This window comes from Diadema setosum, chromosome 14 (genome assembly GCF_964275005.1).
Source record: "Diadema setosum chromosome 14, eeDiaSeto1, whole genome shotgun sequence".
Classification (NCBI taxonomy): Eukaryota; Metazoa; Echinodermata; class Echinoidea; order Diadematoida; family Diadematidae; genus Diadema; species Diadema setosum.
The window spans coordinates 9,184,789-9,203,484 of NC_092698.1; the positions used below are offsets into that span (position 1 = coordinate 9,184,789).

The window sequence follows — 18,696 nt, forward strand, 5'->3', positions numbered from 1 at the left end:
TTGCCGGATTCTATTAATGTTAACAATGTGCACTCAATGCACTACTATACATGTATTAGTTTGTTTTGTTTTTTTGTTTTTTTTAAAGGAACTTATCTTAAGAAGTGTCCAACCGCAATTAATAATCTTTTTAACTAATGTTTAACCTGAAACGAATGCAGGAGGTAGAGATTACAATATTATACAATATTAATTATGTCCTTCATTACTGAAACTCTGTTTGCTATTTGGTCTACATAGCGTCATATGACCCGGAACATTTAGTACTATGTTGAGAGTGATGGCGAAGATAAATGTCGATTGAGAGAGAGAATAGGAAAATTATTTGCCATGCCCGTGACGTCATATTCACTGCATATTCATCGCAGACCAGGTTAGAGTTCGAAGGTCCTAATTTCACACTTTCATAGCACAACATGCAATGAAGGGTTTACAAAACAAAAGTATGGTGAATTGACAATCATACAACGCTACACAGAGAACACGTACAAAAGAGGGGGAAGAGAAAGTGTAAAGCTCAAGAGGAAGACTAATTACCTTACGTATATAAAGATGGGCTCTGATAGTTCAGCGTATTTGTATATACAAATCATTTATACACTCTCACATACGTGTACATGCACGTACAAACACACACACGCACACACACACACACACACACACAATGTGTATCAGGTAAGCCATCGCTTTACACGTGACAAGGTCATTAAAAGGAGTATCTGATAACTCCTATAGGTCATTGCAAGTATGATGAATCTAGGTGAATGTCACCTCGGAATCCCTAATATCAGCTAAAGCTCCCAATAATTGTACAAAGAGAAGCCGAAACATTCGGTCGAAACCACGACTGGTTAGCTAGAGGACAGGGGAAGAGTAAAGATGAGTTCAGGAGAGAGGGCCCCGCAAATCCATGATATGAAGGAGAGGACGTACAAGGGAGGGAGGAGAGATACTAGTAGGGGGAAGGAGAGAGAGAGCGGTAGAGAGGAAAAAGGGGAAGTTCCGATGACGTCATTTGGGCGCGTCGTGCTACTACTGCTGCATGCGCACAATATTCCTTCAACCCTGGCCCTGTGGAGATGGAGGAGTGAGTGTGTTGTCCAGTTACAAGGTGGTTGGGGCGCAGGTTGCATGGAAGAGGTCAATCTTTCAGATGAACGTAGTGCGAGCGCCACGGTTGGGTCGGTGTGCACCAAAGAGGTTCTTGTATACAGAACCTCTTTGGTGTGCACCCTAGAACCTCTTCGGTGTGCATGCAAATGCGAAAACATATTGGATAATATTTCTTTTTATAATTTTGTTCTTATTCTTGGGAGTGTGATGCGCTGTCTCGTGACTATTCGCAAACGCAGCCTGCCGTGCCATTCACCAGTGTTTGCTCAGTCTGCGCATGTGCGGTAACTACTCACAGAAGCTAGCTAGCTGTGGTGTGCGTACGTCGTACCTATCGCAGAGACCGGACGTGGGGACTTACAAGGAAAAAGAACGCTCGCTAAGCCTCCCTGACACACGCACGACGACACACACACTCTCTCTCTCTCACACACACACACACACACACACTTACACACACACTTACACACGTACACTACTGCACTGATGCATATATGCATGCTCACAAGGCGCAGCTGCAGGCATCCGTTTTCCACGCACATCATCACGGGATCCTTATGTACCAGAATATAGTAGGCCTAAAGGAGTACGTCATATTACGAGAATAAAACATCTCGTCATTTTCAACCAACGTGAGCCATTCTCGCTAGTAATTCATCAGTAGCGGGTAAGTCGGATGAACAACATACTAACATTCCAGTACAAGTCTTTCTAAGTTGATGTCTATCTGTCAAGCCACCAAACAGAAGGGATTTCTCGGCTCTTTCCATTATGGTATGTGACAGGAAGCGGAATGCTGGGCAAATGCAGGGAGATGTCGCGATAATGTACGTACAACTCTATTGTACATTGGCCCCTCTGTGCTCCACTGTGTAAAAACTGTGGTTGTATGTTGGTCGATGTTCAAAGCGGCCTGAAAGCGGTGTACACTGTAATAGTTGACTAGATCTAGATCTAGTAACCGTTGCATTGTAATTTTACTATTACTAACGCTTACTGTCACAAGACTGACAGTAGTGTAGTATACTAACTAGTATTCAATGATAGTGATTAGATTAGAATATTGTAAACAGTCTGTTCAGAGAAACGTATAGAAGATTGCTAGATTTATACAACGTCAATGGACATATCAACAGAAAAATTGCTTTGAGCTTACTTTACTATAGTCGTGTAATATCTGCTGGATGCTGCTACACCCGTAGCATACCGTACACAGCTGCAACTCAAGAAGTCAAGCCAGGGGTTCCCTAAAACTCTATCCCGGTGCGGCGGTGGTAGGGCCCTATTCAATCGAGGCCCGAGGGCTTGCTTTGGAAGGTGGAGGCGTATTTCAGGTGTACAGTGTATGCTTACAATGTTTATTGTCGCCTATAACTTAGTATTGATGCCAAATATTTCATCTTGTTGGGTGACAATAGCAATGTAAACAATGTAGATTCTAACGTATGTTTCATTTGCGAAAATCGTGTCCGGTAAGCCTAATACAATGCGATTTTGCACCGCGCAAAAAGACAACTTTTTTTTTAGAGGAGTAACATGTTTGAAGCATATTTTCTAAAAACTGGAGCGAATAATTGACATAAGTTGGCTGAATTCGTAATTTCCAGGAGTCTGTGAATAAGTGATGTTAGTGGATTGTTATTTTTAGTTGAAATTTCATCCTCTGAGTACGGAATTCAAAGCCACAAAAAAAAAAAGTGTCCGGTAATTGGATCTACTATTCTACAAGTTACTGTACAATGTGTATGTCTGTTTGTTACCAAACTTGGATGGTACACTTTGTAGATGTGGATATCCCTTGGGGAGTTGAAAGTCACCACAAGTTCAAAGGTCACAGACAGGGGTCAACAAACTTTTAGGGCCCGGTGTTAAGTTTTTACTGTACGGCGCTTTTCAATTATGGCTCATAACTTTTAATCCATTGTATGTCCGTTTGGGACCAAACTTGGCTGGTAAATGTCCCTTGGGGAGTTGAAGGTCACCAAAAGGTCAAAGGTCATAGGCGGGGTCAATGACCTTCTGGGAATTAGAAATACATTAATTTCTTCTAGGCGAATGGGCGATACACATTTTGGCACTTGCCTTGTGAGAATCTTTCTATGAATATGGGACAGTCTACACGTACAAACTCTGTACCATACAATTGATCATCAGAGATATGATTCTAAAGTAATGTGTTTTCATCAAAGACCAATCATCTGCAATGTATGATTGTATTGTGATTCCTTGTATGATAGCCCTGAAGGTCCTGCATGTTAGATACGCATGTTAGATACGATAAAACTAATTAGGTGCTTAACCAATAAAAATAAATGAACATTTTGTGGTGGGCATGGCTCAATAGAATGCTCTCCCAGACCAAGGTACATTGTATTTTGAGAAGGTTACCACTAAACTAGCATATTTTGAAAATTAAATAGAGTGTATAATAATTGATATTCAGAAGCTTGATGATGACAGTATTTACAAGCACTTTTTAGGCATGACAGCTTTAAAGGGATGTTTGGCTGAGGTGAGGATTCAGCTTTGTGCGAGGTATAGTATTTAGAAACCACTCAATGAAATTTTAAAGAGCATTCAATTCTAAGGGGAATCGAAAGTTTATTTGATGTTTACAAATTGTTATCAGTTTTGAAATGACTGAGATATCCAAAAACAAGGTGAAACAAAGAGATCCTACATGCATTAAAGTTGTGACCTGTTGCATTTCATTAGGATCACTTTTTTGGATATCTCATCCATTTCAAGACCAATTTTTATCAAATGAAATGTGAATCCCTCTAAGAATTACATTTTCTTTCATTAATATTTAATAGAGATGGAAACCTTGAGCCCCATTTTAACCAAAACTGTACCATCCCTTTAAGAGCTTCGTTTATTTCCTCACCATTCATCACTAATTGTACAGTGTGTGTTGTGAGTGTTCTATTAGAGCAGATCAGTAGTATAGCAGTGCATGTTTTGCCATTCAATGAATTAACTGATTTTAACCCAAGAAATTATGTGTACGTTTTGTTTTCCTCTCAAATCGCTTTGTCAAATTTGTTAACTTGTATATGAACAAAGCATACTAACTACTGTATGTATACAAGTAGATGATAAATCAAAGTCAAATTAAGTGGATGTTCTCAAAAATTCTTCTCCCCTCACTTCAGGAGTCCTGGTTTGTACCACTCTGATTGTGTCCTTGATCCCAGCTACAGAATGACTGATGATAAGCCGTTCGCCTGCAAAGTTCCTGGCTGCAATCAGGTAAAGGTTGACAACAACAACAACAACAACAATAATCAATTGTACATGCCGGAGTATGACTTCATGTGTCTCTAAATGACAAGTGAAAAGCCTTAATACATGTACAAACCTACATGTTTGGTATGCTATTGAAAGATTATCTTTGAAAAAAAAAAAGTTATGTGCTGTCTATACAAGCTATGCCTTTGTTTGGTGAGATAACCCATGTATATTCAACATGTCCTGCTTTACTGTTTCATGCTTACACACAATTTTTGGGCTATTGTCAAACTGGCTTGTTTAGAATGACATTTACAGGATTACTTCTAAGGTGTTTTTTTTATTGTTTTGTTTTGTTGTGTTGTATCAGTCAAAAGAAAATTTCTTTTGCCCTTTTACAGTGTATGATACAATCCAATAAAGCAAACAGAAGAAAAACTGTAATATGGTAGTTACCGTTGAGAAATCCGTGCATCTGCTGGGATGAGATTTTGGGTCATACATGAATTTCACTGCTGCTACTGATGTTCTGAAATAGGTTTTTAAAGCACTGTGAAATGAAATGTTAATGCATTTGATATATATTGATATTGGCCTACCTGCTACAAAACCACAACAACCTTACCAAAAGTACAGTGTAGTTTTGATGCATCTGAGACATTTTTCTTCTTTTTGTATTTTTTTTTCCTTCAAGGGAGGCCACCAGCCCTGGAGAGGAAAAAAAAGATGACAAGGAATATGAAAACATTTGACATTATATTGAGATTTGATATAAAAAGAAAGAATTAATGTTTCCTGAAATTGCCTCAGCACCTTCAAAATATAATGTGCAATGTACCAAGCTTAATTTAATTATTTGCATGTGTGCTAAGTAGTGTCGCTGTGAAAATTGAGTCTTTTTTGTCACTTTGTGGTAGATGAAGATGGTCAGGTTTATTGTCTTTTCCTTTGACAGAAATTTGTCAATGAGGATCATTTGGAGGTCCATCGCAAGAAGCATGACATCAATCTGGGCTTCATCAACCTCAAATCTCTCGATACACCTGTTATAGGTGAGTAAAAGTCTTGTCATTCTTGTACCATAGCTACAGTTACTTTTGTGAAGGCCAGTTGGTGGCATGTATACCAGGGTTAAAAAAAAAAAAAAAAAAAAAAAAAAAAAAAAAAAAAAATCTTCATACATAGTGTACATACACATATTAAAGTGTACTTTTGCTATTTTGTATGTGTGTACATTGTTGTCAAAGCCAAAACCCATGCTATGAAAACAATTGTGTCAAGTTGTAGCAGGGGAAAAAAATTTGTTAAACACAATCAATCATGTATGAGAGAAATGTAAATTCTTGCACAGACCGATGAATTTTACCGCTCTAATATTCAGTTTTGATGAATCAGTTATGATTGGCAATTGACTGCTCTTTCTTATGGTTCTACATGAATCTTTGCATACTCTGTGATGAGAAGACAGATACACAAAATTGTAAGTATTGAACACATGAAAATTGATAGTTGACATATAAATAATGTTACAGTTAAAAAAGGACATCTGTGACTAAAGAAAAGTGTGTAGAATGCCAGTTGTCTACACATTTTGATCTATTACGTTCAAAATGAAATGATGTCAAGGCACTCATTGATATGATCCAGTTGACATTCTAACACCAATATTTCCCTTCTAAGTGCAATTTAGTCATATAAAATAGTTTTATGTAACATGAATTATATTATTATTATATCATCTTGTCCTCAAAACCAGGCTTATGGCCCTGAGGAAATTCCGTGTGAAGATGGGCAGGAGATAGGCATGAGAAAACACAATTGAATATGGCTGGTCAGTTTAAGATACCATAATTACATACTTGATGAATGCATTCACTTTAATGTTTCATATGTATCACTACATTCTTTTAGACTTTAAAATTCTGACAGGGGATATGTCAAGATGTCAAACTTGCAATTTGACCCCAAAAAAATATGTACATGTTGATTTTTAAAACTGAATCTCTTTTTAAAATTCTCAGCTTTAACATACAAGTGTATGAGTGTCTGTGACTCTATTGTTGTAACATGGTCACAGGGCACTTTTAACATCTCTTTGTGCATATCTAACTTGCAATCAACACTCATTTCATCATGTTATAGAGTGAGTTGGACATGATATTTTTATGAGCCTGGAGGTTTGTGGTTCCGGTGGTATTTATAACGTGCAACCTCTCTATCAGTTGTATACACTTGTATCATGACATTTTTTTTTTCTAATCTTCAGCTGACCAGACGCCGACACCTACCAGATTCCTGAAGCATCTTGCAGGGGACGATGTGCTCTTCAACGAACTACCGCCCAACCCCTTTGATGTGGAGTTCAGAAAGGCTGCGTCAGACAAGGGGGTACATGTATGTCACCACTTCTATCCCATTCTCTAAAGTTGATGGAGGCTGCTGATATTTTTGAGCTGTTGGGGCTCAGTAGATAAGATTGCAAACACTCAATCTTTTGGTCACCAGTTAATGACCATAAGCAGGAGTGGAAACACCATTTGGCAGGACATTTTTAAAATCCTCATTGTGTAGGGTGGTGATTTGGCTCAGTCTGCAGCACATCTGCCTACAGATCCAAGGGCAGCGGGTCTCACTGAGTCTCACTGAGCAATGTTCTGTCTAAGCGTACCATCCCCTCTTGCAAAAATACTCTGTCCATCAGATAGGACATTAAGTGGAGGTCCCGCCCCATGTGTGAGTTAGCCACGTCTCATGCACGTGAAAGAACCCACTTCATTCATTCATCTCAAAGAGCAGGGTGTTATCCCAGTGAAGTGGTCCCCCTGCCTACCCACACACACACAAAAAAAAAAAATCAGTAAATGGTGCCGACCCCTCATGGTTTGCCCCAGGTGACTACATTTGTAGCAATAGCCAGCAAACAGTATCAACCAGGAACATTGTGCCATATGCTTGAATGATTTTTTGTAATCTATTTTAATTGCCCCTTTGTAAATTTTCTGAATAACTTTTCTTCTTATTTTTTTTTTTTTTTTTTGGGGGGGGTGTTCAGAAATGATTACATTAGTCGTGATCATACAATGTAAACCTTTTATAGGATATCATATGATTATTGCATGCATTAATATGTTTCTTTGTAATACAGGTGTAAGTCCTTCATGTATATCAGTATGACACCAAAGCTGAGAATAGATTGTGCATGAAACCATGGACCTAATAACGAATGGACTGTCAACTAACTAATCATATCAACTAATCAACTAATGCATAATCATGCATTGTCACTGACAAAGGAACCGTTTCCATAATTCCAGTCTTATTTGGCTGATGCGCCTTTTCAGGCGAAATGATTTTGAATAAACACCAATGATGAGAAGCAGCAAACGTCAGAACATGACTAATTTAGTGTCATTTGCTTGGAAATTACAGACTAGCTCGCTATCCCTCTCACGTACGACTTTGCCTAATAGTAAGACATACATATACGCTTCCCTTATTGTCTCTTTTTACTCTGGAAAAATGAGCAGAAAAGATGGAAAATGAGATTACAAATCAGTCAATTAGCTAAAAAGTTAGCTTTCTCTGTAAAAGTATCTGCAATTTCGCTATGAAGATATCTGAACGGTGATATACTGATACATACCACAACTGTACATGCATTTTCCTTCATTTAAGACAGTAATTATCTTCTGCCCATTTGGTTTATAGAGTTTTCAAAGCTGCATTGTGTTTTGCTGTGGCTTGCCGGAGGCAGAGATCATAAGATCAAAGCAGGGAAGAATGGTTATAATGTTTTCGTGACACTTTTGACATAGACAGAGGCATGCATTAATGGATGTTAACAAAAATGATGAATGTCCATGTATAGTATGTCCATGACGTAACTTTGCTTTCTTTTTTACATGTTTTGCAGCTCGACAGTGCGGTAGACTCAGTTTCTGATGTGCAGAGCTCCCACTGCGACACAATCAGCAATGGCGGGGACAGCCTCAATCCCTCTCTCGATGCCATGGCAGCCGTCTCCACCAGCGACGTGTCTCTGGGAGAGAGCCAGGCCTCCCAGGATGCCATCCTTCTGGAGAAGAACGAAGAAGTCATCGTCGAGACGAGGCCAAGAACTGTGGCTGACATCACAGACAGCGACAGTGACACCCAGGAGGAGGTTGTCCAGAAACAGGGCGGGCCGACGACAGTCGTCGTAGTCACCCAGCCCCCTCAGTCCACGGCCAGCTCGGCCAACCAGACTGTCCAGTTGCAGAACCTTGGGTAGGACACTTAACCTATTTGATGAGATGAAAGCATTCCGTGTAGGGGATGTCTTTCAAGATTTCTGAGTAGTAGTAGTAGTAGTAGTGGTAGTGGTAGTGGTAGTGGTAGTGGTAGTGGTAGTGGTAGTGGTAGTGGTAGTGGTAGTGGTAGTGGTAGTGGTAGTTGTTGTTGTTGTTGTTGTTGTTGTTGTTGTTGTTGTTGTTGTTGTTGTCTTTTTTCAGTACCAAAGTCTGTGTTTTGCTTAGCAACCCTTCCCATTTAGCACATATTGTCATGATTCCTCTGATCGTATATTGAAATGAAGGATATTTCAGTGGATCAGTATTTTTGTGTTTGTGTGAGTTTCATGCATCAGTAAGTTGAGTTGTATGAATTGAAAAAAAAAGAATTATGTCATAATATACACAGCATATTTCGTGCTTCACATGAAATGTATGAAAATTTCCTCTGCCATTGAAGAAATCATGCAGCTGTTGCTTAAACTAGCTTTATGTGTGTTTTAAGAATCAAATTAAAACAATTTTAGTATTTCATGTACTGTCAATGTGGAAATTACTGCATATAGCATATTACAAACAAGTCCCTGTTATGCACAGCATAGAACTAACTCCGTATGTTGGATACTGTCTTTGGGTCCTTTGTGTCACAAAAGGGTATCTTGATTTGTGCGTCTCTGACACACAATATTCTTCATAAAAGCAAAAATTAGCTGTTTGTATGACCTTCATAGAGAGACAAGCCTAGCTTCACCAAACTTTTGAGTAAAACCCTGTACTAACTAAAATAGAGCATACAGTATTTCTCTGTACCATAGTTGAGGTCATGTGTTTTAATTCTAGATAATTTACAATTTTGCCTGCCTGCATGCAACAGTGTGCAGAATTTCATAATTTGGGATGTCTTGTTTCATGTAGTTCACATCTCTCTTTTTTTTGTCCAACTTCCTGCGTAAAGCACCTTCAAAATTTGCAGTTGTCAGTAGCTATGTTTTTCAGTCTCCAAAATTGCTCTCAATCTGCTAAAAAACTTAACAGGAACCCAGGTCTGACATGCTAGCTTGTGCCAACTGGGTATACATTGAGTGAACTCTGCATTTATTGACTTAGTGAAAGTATTTCACCTTCACAGGTAGTGTTATATGTTTTTGATTAAACAATAGCTAGAAGCTTTGATGCAGAATGTGTCTTTGAATAGTGTGCTAGCTGTGTCTTGCTGTTTGCTTGCAAAGACATAAGTGTGATAATGTGAACAGCACATGGAAAGAGTCTCTTCAGCATTAGGCAAAAAAAAAAAAAATTGTTGCATTGGCGTAACATGAGATTTTCAAATAGGGTCGGTCGGGCGGATTTTTTTTTTTTTTTTTTTTTTTTTTTTTTTGCTACCTGCATTTTACGTGTAAAACTCGTGCTCAGCTCGGTAAACAGTTACAACTGCTGCACCGAATGTGCTGTGTTCATCTATTCTACAAATCATTTATGAGGCCGATATTACTGGAATTATACCCCTTCACAGAATTTAAAGATGTTGAAATCCCTATCCTGAATGTTTTCACTTCATATTTTACTATTTTGACTTAGATAAGATAGATGCAAATTGACCCATATGTACGATCTTTTCATCGCACACGGCGATCTCTATTACAGTCCCACATATACAGATTCGTGTAAGTTCTCCACACAAGAAACCTACGGCAAAACTGTGCACAATACATCGCAGTCTGAATGCTACGTATACACTGAATAAATCTTGTTAGAGTACGTGTCCGTGTTGGAAACAGATGACGTACTGATCAAGGAAGGCTTATGCGAGGCGCTAGATCTCTCCCTCGTACATCCGATATTCCCAGAGCCGTTTCCACTTCCGGGTTTGTGCGATCGCGATCGCAATCAACAAGATATTTGATATCGATAGCAAAAAAAATAATAAAAAAACATGGGGTCGGCGGAATTTTTAGGGTCGGGCGGGTTACGCCAATGCAACAATTTTTTTTTTTTTTGGCCTTACAACTGAGGAAACTGGTGATGTGCATACATGCATCACACCTTGGTAACAAAATGTCTGCATTTGCACTTGTCACTGATTCTCAGAAATAATGCAGAGAGAAGAAAAGAGGGAGGGGAGAAGGTTGCTCTCCTGTCGATTTTGGTGATGACAGGGGAGATATCTCTTGGCATATTTTAATTGGGAAGGGAAAACTCCTCATCGCAGCACTGAGATCGCTCAGACTCAGAGAAAAGTGTGAACACAAAGTGTGATGTCTTTCCTGTAACTTGTCCCTCATGTAGTGATCAGCTGGCAATGAATGGAATCCCACTGACCGGACCCCTCGTCATCAAACTTTCCAGCGGCCAGACCATTCCATTCGTCCCCCCGTCAGTCACAAACCCCAATGAGCCCATCCCCGTGGCCATCTCAGCCAATCCCATGAAGGAGGAATCAGTGCGAGTCATTACCCAAGGGAAGCCAGCACCAAATAATGCTGTAAAAATGGTAAGATCAAATCGAAGGGGGGGGGGGGGGAGGGGGGCATAAAAAACAGAAGCATTTAGAGATGTAGCTTTTATCGTACTACAATATGAGCGAAGACATCACGAGACATAGATAAATTGTTCACAGTTCAATATTGTGACACCAGGAAAATGAGTCTGCATATCGTATGCGTGTGACCCTTCATAGATATGGAACAAATTTGTGAAGATTGATGCTTGCAACATGACCTGTGGTGTGATATGCACTAAAAAAAAAAAATAAAAAAAAATGTCTTACCTCCTTGCATCACCAAGGATAATTGAAAAATAGCTCATCTGAAGGCCATCATGGTGATAATATGTAGACAGTGCAGTCTTCTGCCCGAGTATGGTTGTTTCTGTCTAGCCATCCTTTTGAGCATGGGGAAGTCTCCAAGGGCGTATGCAAACTCTTCAGCATTTGACACTGGTGTAGAATTAACCAAACCTGTGCCACTTTGAAAGAGGCCACAATTAAGTGGACAGAGCAGTAAAGGCAAGGTGACATGAAGGCAGAAAGGAAATATATCTCCTATTATTTACCACCATTTTTGTCATGGTAGTCAGTGGGATCTATCACATAGTTGTGCAGTGTAGTATTAAAAACAACGAAGAATTGGTTTTCATAAAAAGTGTATTGATTCTGTGTCCAACCACGTAGAATTATTGATTGATTGATAACATGTTACATCTAAAAAAAAGAAGAGAAAATGTATTGTACATGAATTTGAGGACACAGATTCCCTTATGCATATCCTTAAGGTATTATCTAAGTGTTTCTTGTGCCGTCTTTAGCAATATCTTAATTGTTTGACCACAAGAAAAGAGCAAAGACTCCAAGTGTAAATACATTTTACAGGTTTTTAGTATTAAAGGACAAGTTCACCTTCATTAACATAAGGATTGAGAGAATGCAGCAATATTAGTAGAACACATCAGTGAAAGTATGAGGAAAATTGGACAATCGATGCAAAAGTTATGAATTTTTAAAACTTTTGTGTTGGAACCGCTGGATGAGGAGACTACCAAGGCTCGTGATGTCATATGAGTACAACAGTATAAAGAAAATGTAAAGAAAATTCAACATATTTTCACTTTTTTCGCATAATAAAAGAGCACTTGACTTGCCTCTTTCTAAAGGCAATGGGAATAATATTACCCACAACATATGTCAGTAACGAGTCAAGGGAATGTGTACTTTTTTCAAAAGATGAAATTTTGTGAAATTCTCTTTATATTTTCCTTATATTGTTGTACGCATATGACATCATACACTGCAGTAGTCTTCTCATCCAGCGGTGACTGCACAAAAACTTCAAAAATTCATAACTTTTGAACGGATTGTCCAATTTTCCTCAAACTTTCAATGATGTGTTCTACTAATATTGCTGCATTCTCTCAATCCTTATGTTAATGAAGGTGAACTTGTTCTTTAAGTATGTAGACACACTTAACTCGTGCACAGGTTTCCTAATTTTGACATGATGACTTTGGGCATGGCACTTAAAGAATGCAATAGTTTGTATTGGGATGCTATACAAAACTTTTTGGCGTGTTGCTGCAACATGCTGAAAATCTGTATGTGGACCACCCTGAGTGGTACACATGGGAAATGCCAGGATGTTGATGCAGTGATATTGGAGACACTCCTGTAAAGGACTTTGGCAAGACCAATAGCACAAACTGCATGTTTCTCTCTTTGTTTTTGTACTGTTTACTCAAGCTGCATCATGTAAACGATTATTTCATGTTTTGTTTGTATGTTTGCTGTCTGTCTAGAAACTGAAGACAACCTTGCTATCCAACCAGTCCCAAGGCAACATGAATGTCATGGCTCAGGCTGTAGATGTGGTCACCAGACAACAGGAGGTGCAGGTGGTCAGTCAGCAGTCACTGGACAGCCAAACCTCATCCGGGATGTAAGTTCAATGGTGCCTCCCTCGGGCTCATTCTATTTTTTCTCCAGTCTGTTATTTCTCCATCTCTGTTAAAGCCTTATTCTCATAAAGTAATCAAAGTGTATTGGCCTGAATGAGCTCACTGTCGTTAAAATAGATGACTTGTGCTAAAGTGAGTATTGTACCTGACTCGTTCAAAATCATATCTAGTTTTTATATGCTTTAAGTACAACTGCTTTGGTGATGGCTCTTTGCAGGGAAGCACAGAGCTGTACATTTTCTTTTGAAAGTTGTAAATCCTGAGACAAAGTCAAGGAACGGAAAATGTCTCTGAAACAGCATTTTGAACCCTGAGCTCAAAACATTATGCATACACGAATTGTATGTATCATTGACAACAAAAGTGATTGCAAGATATACTGTATGGGTTAGTTGGGGTACTTAGAGAATGCAAATTCTTCAACTTCTCATAAAAATACAATTGAATAGATGATAATTTCAGTGAGCATTGCCAATTACCTTTCATCTGTGTGTGTGGGTGTATGTGAAATCTTTACGTAGAATATTGATGTCTGATCAACCATAACCATGTTATGTGTTCTTAGGAAATTGTTGCCCTGTACGGTTACTTCATTCAATGTTGTAGCTGTTAGTTGAACATTAAAGACATCTTCCTCTGTCACATGTTTATCAAAAAATGCTGACCTGTATTTGACCATCCCATGAAGTAAAATGCAATGTTGACATAAGGAGTGACAGGGGAAACCATTCCAGTAGAAAGACAAAAACAAAACAAGCAAACAAACAAACATGCAAAAAGTGCAGAGAATGAATTTCAACATGCATTTTTTGATTGGACAGAAAAAGACAACGATCCACAGAGGATGATCCCGAGACCAAGAGGCAAAAGTTTCTGGAGAGGAATAGAGCGGCGGCCATGAGGTGCCGGACCAAACGTAAGCAGTGGATCAACAACCTGGAGAAGAGGGCAGAAGAACTGACCACAACAAACGTCAGTCTGAATGTGAGTCTTGTCCTCTCTCTCATACAGCTTGATTTGGAAGCAGATTTCTACTCATCTTCCCTTACACTCTAAATAAAGCTTGTAACGGACTGGTAGTTCAAAAACCCTCCCCCTCTCCCCTCAAAAAACGAAAAAAAAAAGAAGAAAAAAAAAAGAGGAAATTGTTTTAGAAATCAGTAACAAGAGAAACAAAGAGAAACAATATTCCCAACTTGCAATGAATTTTGCATGGTTACAAGTTAACATCTTACATTTTTTAGACTCTTCTTTTATGTTGCATCAATTCAGTCAGTGTGATCCAGTGTGTGGTATTCATTTTTGTTGAGATGATATTCTGTAGATGATAAGCGTTAAGTAGTTGGTATGTGTAGATTTCTGTTAATTCCCCTTTCGTCTTGCACCCTAGAATGAGGTGACAAAGTTGCGCAATGAAGTGGCCCAGCTGAAGGAACTGCTCCTGGCGCACAAGGACTGCCCTGTCACATTACAGCAGAGGGCAGCAGGCATGTTCATGAGAGGTGAGTCCAAATTTGTTGCTGACAAGATCTGGTAGCAGGGGAACCCCTTTCATAAGCTTGTTATTTTATCACACAGTATCCTAAGATATTGTTGATCAAACTTTCCAGTAGAATTTCAACAGAAAAAAAGCAACAACAACAAAACTATCGACTTTCAAGTGTCAGAAAAAAATGAGATTATAAATCAGTTTCCTCTTAACCTATTGAGGACGTGCTGATTTTGCTACAACACACATTTCCCATAGACACATGCCTGATTGTACTTGAGACTCAATGGGTTAAAGGCATAATTTACCATTTGCAGATGAAACAAAAACCAGCATTAGTGCTTCAAAATAGTTCTAAAATGTGAGTTAGGGATAGAAACAACCAATGTAAAAATTTGTACCAGTATAATCGATGTTAAGTATTGTTAAATTTACAAAATGTGAACAATAGTTATAATAAAAATGTTTCCAGGCTAAACTGTATACAGTTATGGTTTAATGAGAAAAATAGTGATATCTCCTTATAGTTTAGGCTCTACTGCAAAAAATGTATATGGTAGGATGTTTTGTGATACAACTGACCTACCCTTATGCATCATGAGTGATGTCTTGAACATTTTTAAAATCACTGCTCCCAAAGGTAAAAAGGACCTTTAAACCCTCCTTTACCTCTAGACCTCGGAGATATAGTAATTTTCCATACAGTAACTACATGGGGCATCATTTTCCTGTGGATAAATGAAGTACTAGTAATTGGGTCATAGAATTGGTTAAGTCTTGTTCGACGATAATTGGCCTGTTCCTAAGAGTGTTTTTTTTACCAATTTGCAGAGATACCTAAAAGCTAATTGTCGATGAATAGAGATGAATGTGTTCCCTATTTTGTCAGCCTTTGCACTAACCCTGTATGTGCCTGGCCACTTATCTTGCCAAGCTGTTTATTCAGCATTACTAATCCATCCATGTTTAACCTAATTGAAGTTAGGCAGCCAGCTCAGGTGTAACAATGTACCTCAGTCCAACAAGAAGGCCATGGCAACACAATAGGGAAGGGGGGGGGGGGGTGCAATCTCCATTCATTGACATTTAATTCCCAGACTGTATCAATTAGGGAATAAGGCACTCCATCCAGGGTGTCAGTTGGCTATTGAAGCGTGGTTAAGGGTTAAGGTCAGTGTCCTGGACGGTGCACTAGGGTTGAATGGTTTTCTCAATACCAATAGTACATTGCACAGTGCAGCATATTATAAAAAGCTATCCAAGGTAATGCATTCTGTGTATTGATTCAGTACAGAGACTAGGCCACACAGTCGAAATCTGTCACATGCTATCACCTGCTTCTTCTGTTAATTACCCAGTGTGTGTGTCTGTCTTTGTATGCCTGACATATGGCCATGTGTGGTAGGGTAAGCTGTGCTATGGTGACTAAGTTTTGCAATGAAATCGTATATCATTGATATGTGGTGCGGCGTGCTGATCAAGATATTAACCATATTCAGAAATTTCCGTCAAATCAGTGGTTCTTTGATAGTGTCAATGATTAATAAGTGTTCAAAGCGAGAGTTCATGAGGTGGAGGAATTATTATTTAATGGAGGTTGCTATGTGAATAACTTTGTGTCAGTAACTGTTCAGACACCATACAGACCAACCTTAAGGAAATGCCAGCTTGGTACAGAGCCAGTGAATGGAACACATATGCTCCTGAAAAGATTGTAATCATAAGAGTTATATGTACTTTTTAGCAGCTTCTGCCATTTGCATGCTGCTTCGTGGGAAAAAAATACTCCCAGTGATAAAACACTACATCCACAATTCAACTGACAAGACACTTTGGAGTAATTGTTTTTTTCTCTCTGCTTTTCTTCTTTGCTTCTTTGTCAGTTTCAGATGTGCCCAAGATGCATAAAATCTCCACTGATGACACATCAACCGTCATTACGGTGTCAACAAGCAATCCATCGTGACAGACTGCTGCTCCTTGTACATAGAAATATCTGACTTATCTTTATAGTGTCTATATGTTGAGTAAGTTTTGTAGACCTACGTAAGTAGCAGAAGGACGTTAACACCACATAGAGGTTATGGGCCTTAGCGTCCTTGTGTTCCTCAGCTCTGAATGATTGCCAGTTTGAGGATGAGGGTTTTGTCATGTACAGTTTCACATTGCTGCCAATCATGAGAATAAGTAGACATGTGATTTGTTTATCTTGAATGAGAAGTGAGGAGAAGATACAGGACGTTGCGGGGATTCCCGGTGCGTTTGTAGCCAGACTGAAGAGGGACGCCATGACACTGGTTGGGAATTCAGTCCAGCCAAACGCTAGCGTCTATCATGTCAATTGCTGGAAGATCTTCGGGGACAGCCGAGGCCATCTGATGAAGTCTGATACGCTTCCTTTTCAACCACAGGAGGGTGCAAATGCGTTGCCCCTTGCTGTTGCCAAATATCTTGCAGGGTCACTGTGACATTATTATGAAGTAATTTTCTAGAGCGTAGCCATGAATTTTGTTTAATTTTGCAAGGGACAAAGAACAAATTAAAAAACACAAACTTTCTAACGTTCCAACAATATGTTTTATACTTTGATATGTTGTTGGTGTACATTTCTTTGTGATATTTTGACACTACTTATTTGATACCTTATATTTTGACAATACAGAATTTTTATTTGATGCTGTTTTGTTTTCCTGTGTTACATTGCCATTGATCAGTAGAAATGACAGCATGGAAGCCCAGACTGATTTTCCCCCTTGTGTGATGTGGCTGATATCCACATCAACAAGTTTGTATGGTCGTTGAGCCATTCATACTCAAGTTCCACATGATGTGTGGATAGAACCGATGTTTCATTTCAGCACATGCACAGGTCAAAAGTTGTCAGTAAGTCCAGTTTGCCAGGTTTTATGACAACTTGAAACGAAAAAACAAACAGTTATTAACTTGAAGTCAGGGCGTGCATAAAGTGTAATTGTGTCATTTTGGAAATCCATCTGGCCTTGACAATTTTAAGAGAGCAAGAGTAAGAGGCCAATATCTGCAGTTCAAATTTTGTGAGATTTCTTAAGAATTATCAATTACAATGTAAATCCATTCAAACATGGTCATGGGATGAATCGAGATATAAAATCTCCTCCATGAAGCGATTTCTGTACCAAAGGTCAGGGGGCTCAATGCTACAAGTGAAGCAGTCTAGAAAGCTGTCCATCATCAGCCATTAGGTTAGCGGAGGAGAAGATTATGGAAAGAAATGAAAACACAGACGAGTGGAAGTGAGTTGTTTGTTAGAACATAGCATTCGAGGGCAGAGTCACATCTGATGTCGAACCTGTCCAGTTTCCTTCTGTTTTTCTTTGGTGTTTGTTTGGCATTGTTGTTCTTTTGTTTTGTTTTTTTTTGTTTGTTTGTTTTTTCACTAAAACAGAAGTCACAAGACCTAGCAGAAACTGATTTGAAAATAGAAATGCATGTCAGTCCTTACTCGGACAGCTGATGATCACAATTAATCATCACAATTAATAAGACCACCGATAATCACATCTGGCATGTCCTACGCCTGTTTCTGCCTAACCCCAACATTTGCTTCAAGGTCAAGGATGAAGAAATGTTTAATGTTTGCAGTAACAACAGAGAGTCATGTAAGTATGAGCACACAACTTGTAATGTCTTTGCCACCTGAGGAGAAGTGGTAAATGTACAGGCAAGTAGCTTTATTAGGTGAGTCAGCATGGGCATGAAATAAAAACATGTTTTGTGGTGTGTACCTGAACACTGAATCCAGCCGGCAGAAAGAACACTAACTGATCTAGTGCCTAAATTTACCCATAATTGTATGTCAAAATAAAAAGTCACAATTTAGCTTCTTTTCCTGAAGTATTTTCACCCTTTGTTCTTTGAAGCATTGAAATGAAAAAAAAAAAAAAAAAGACATTTAAAGAAATGCAGTGACGGGCATGATGATAGCTTTTGGTCATGAGTAGTTGTTGATGTGTGTAGGAGATTTCTCTGCATTCGTTCAACCCAAGTCCAGTGAACACCAATGCAGGAGGTATTTCATTTGAAGTGAAACAAACTGATGGTTGTAATGGTCGGACCTTTTGTCTCTAATGTGTTGTTTCACAGTGACACAACAGACTTTTATACAAAGAA

At 38.9% G+C, this 18,696-nt stretch overlaps 1 protein-coding gene across 4 annotated transcripts; it reads left to right on the top strand.

Moving 5' to 3' along the window:
* The first annotated feature begins 1,685 nt into the window (after positions 1-1,685).
* LOC140237550 (cyclic AMP-dependent transcription factor ATF-7-like) lies at positions 1,686-17,101 on the top strand. Of its 4 annotated transcripts, none has more exons than XM_072317485.1 (10): positions 1,686-1,780; positions 4,269-4,365; positions 5,300-5,396; positions 6,611-6,738; positions 8,258-8,610; positions 10,899-11,103; positions 12,900-13,039; positions 13,880-14,042; positions 14,449-14,560; positions 16,431-17,101. In XM_072317485.1, exons 2-10 carry the CDS (start codon positions 4,318-4,320, stop codon positions 16,511-16,513), a joined length of 1,329 nt encoding a protein of 442 aa, XP_072173586.1. In that variant the 5' UTR covers positions 1,686-1,780; positions 4,269-4,317; the 3' UTR covers positions 16,514-17,101. The 4 variants fall into 4 exon arrangements, with proteins under 4 accessions (XP_072173586.1, XP_072173584.1, XP_072173585.1 ...); XM_072317483.1 differs by lacking the exon at positions 1,686-1,780 and adding an exon at positions 1,810-1,940; XM_072317484.1 differs by lacking the exon at positions 1,686-1,780 and adding an exon at positions 1,810-1,940 and having other exon boundaries at positions 16,437-17,101.
* The last annotated feature ends 1,595 nt before the right edge of the window (positions 17,102-18,696 follow it).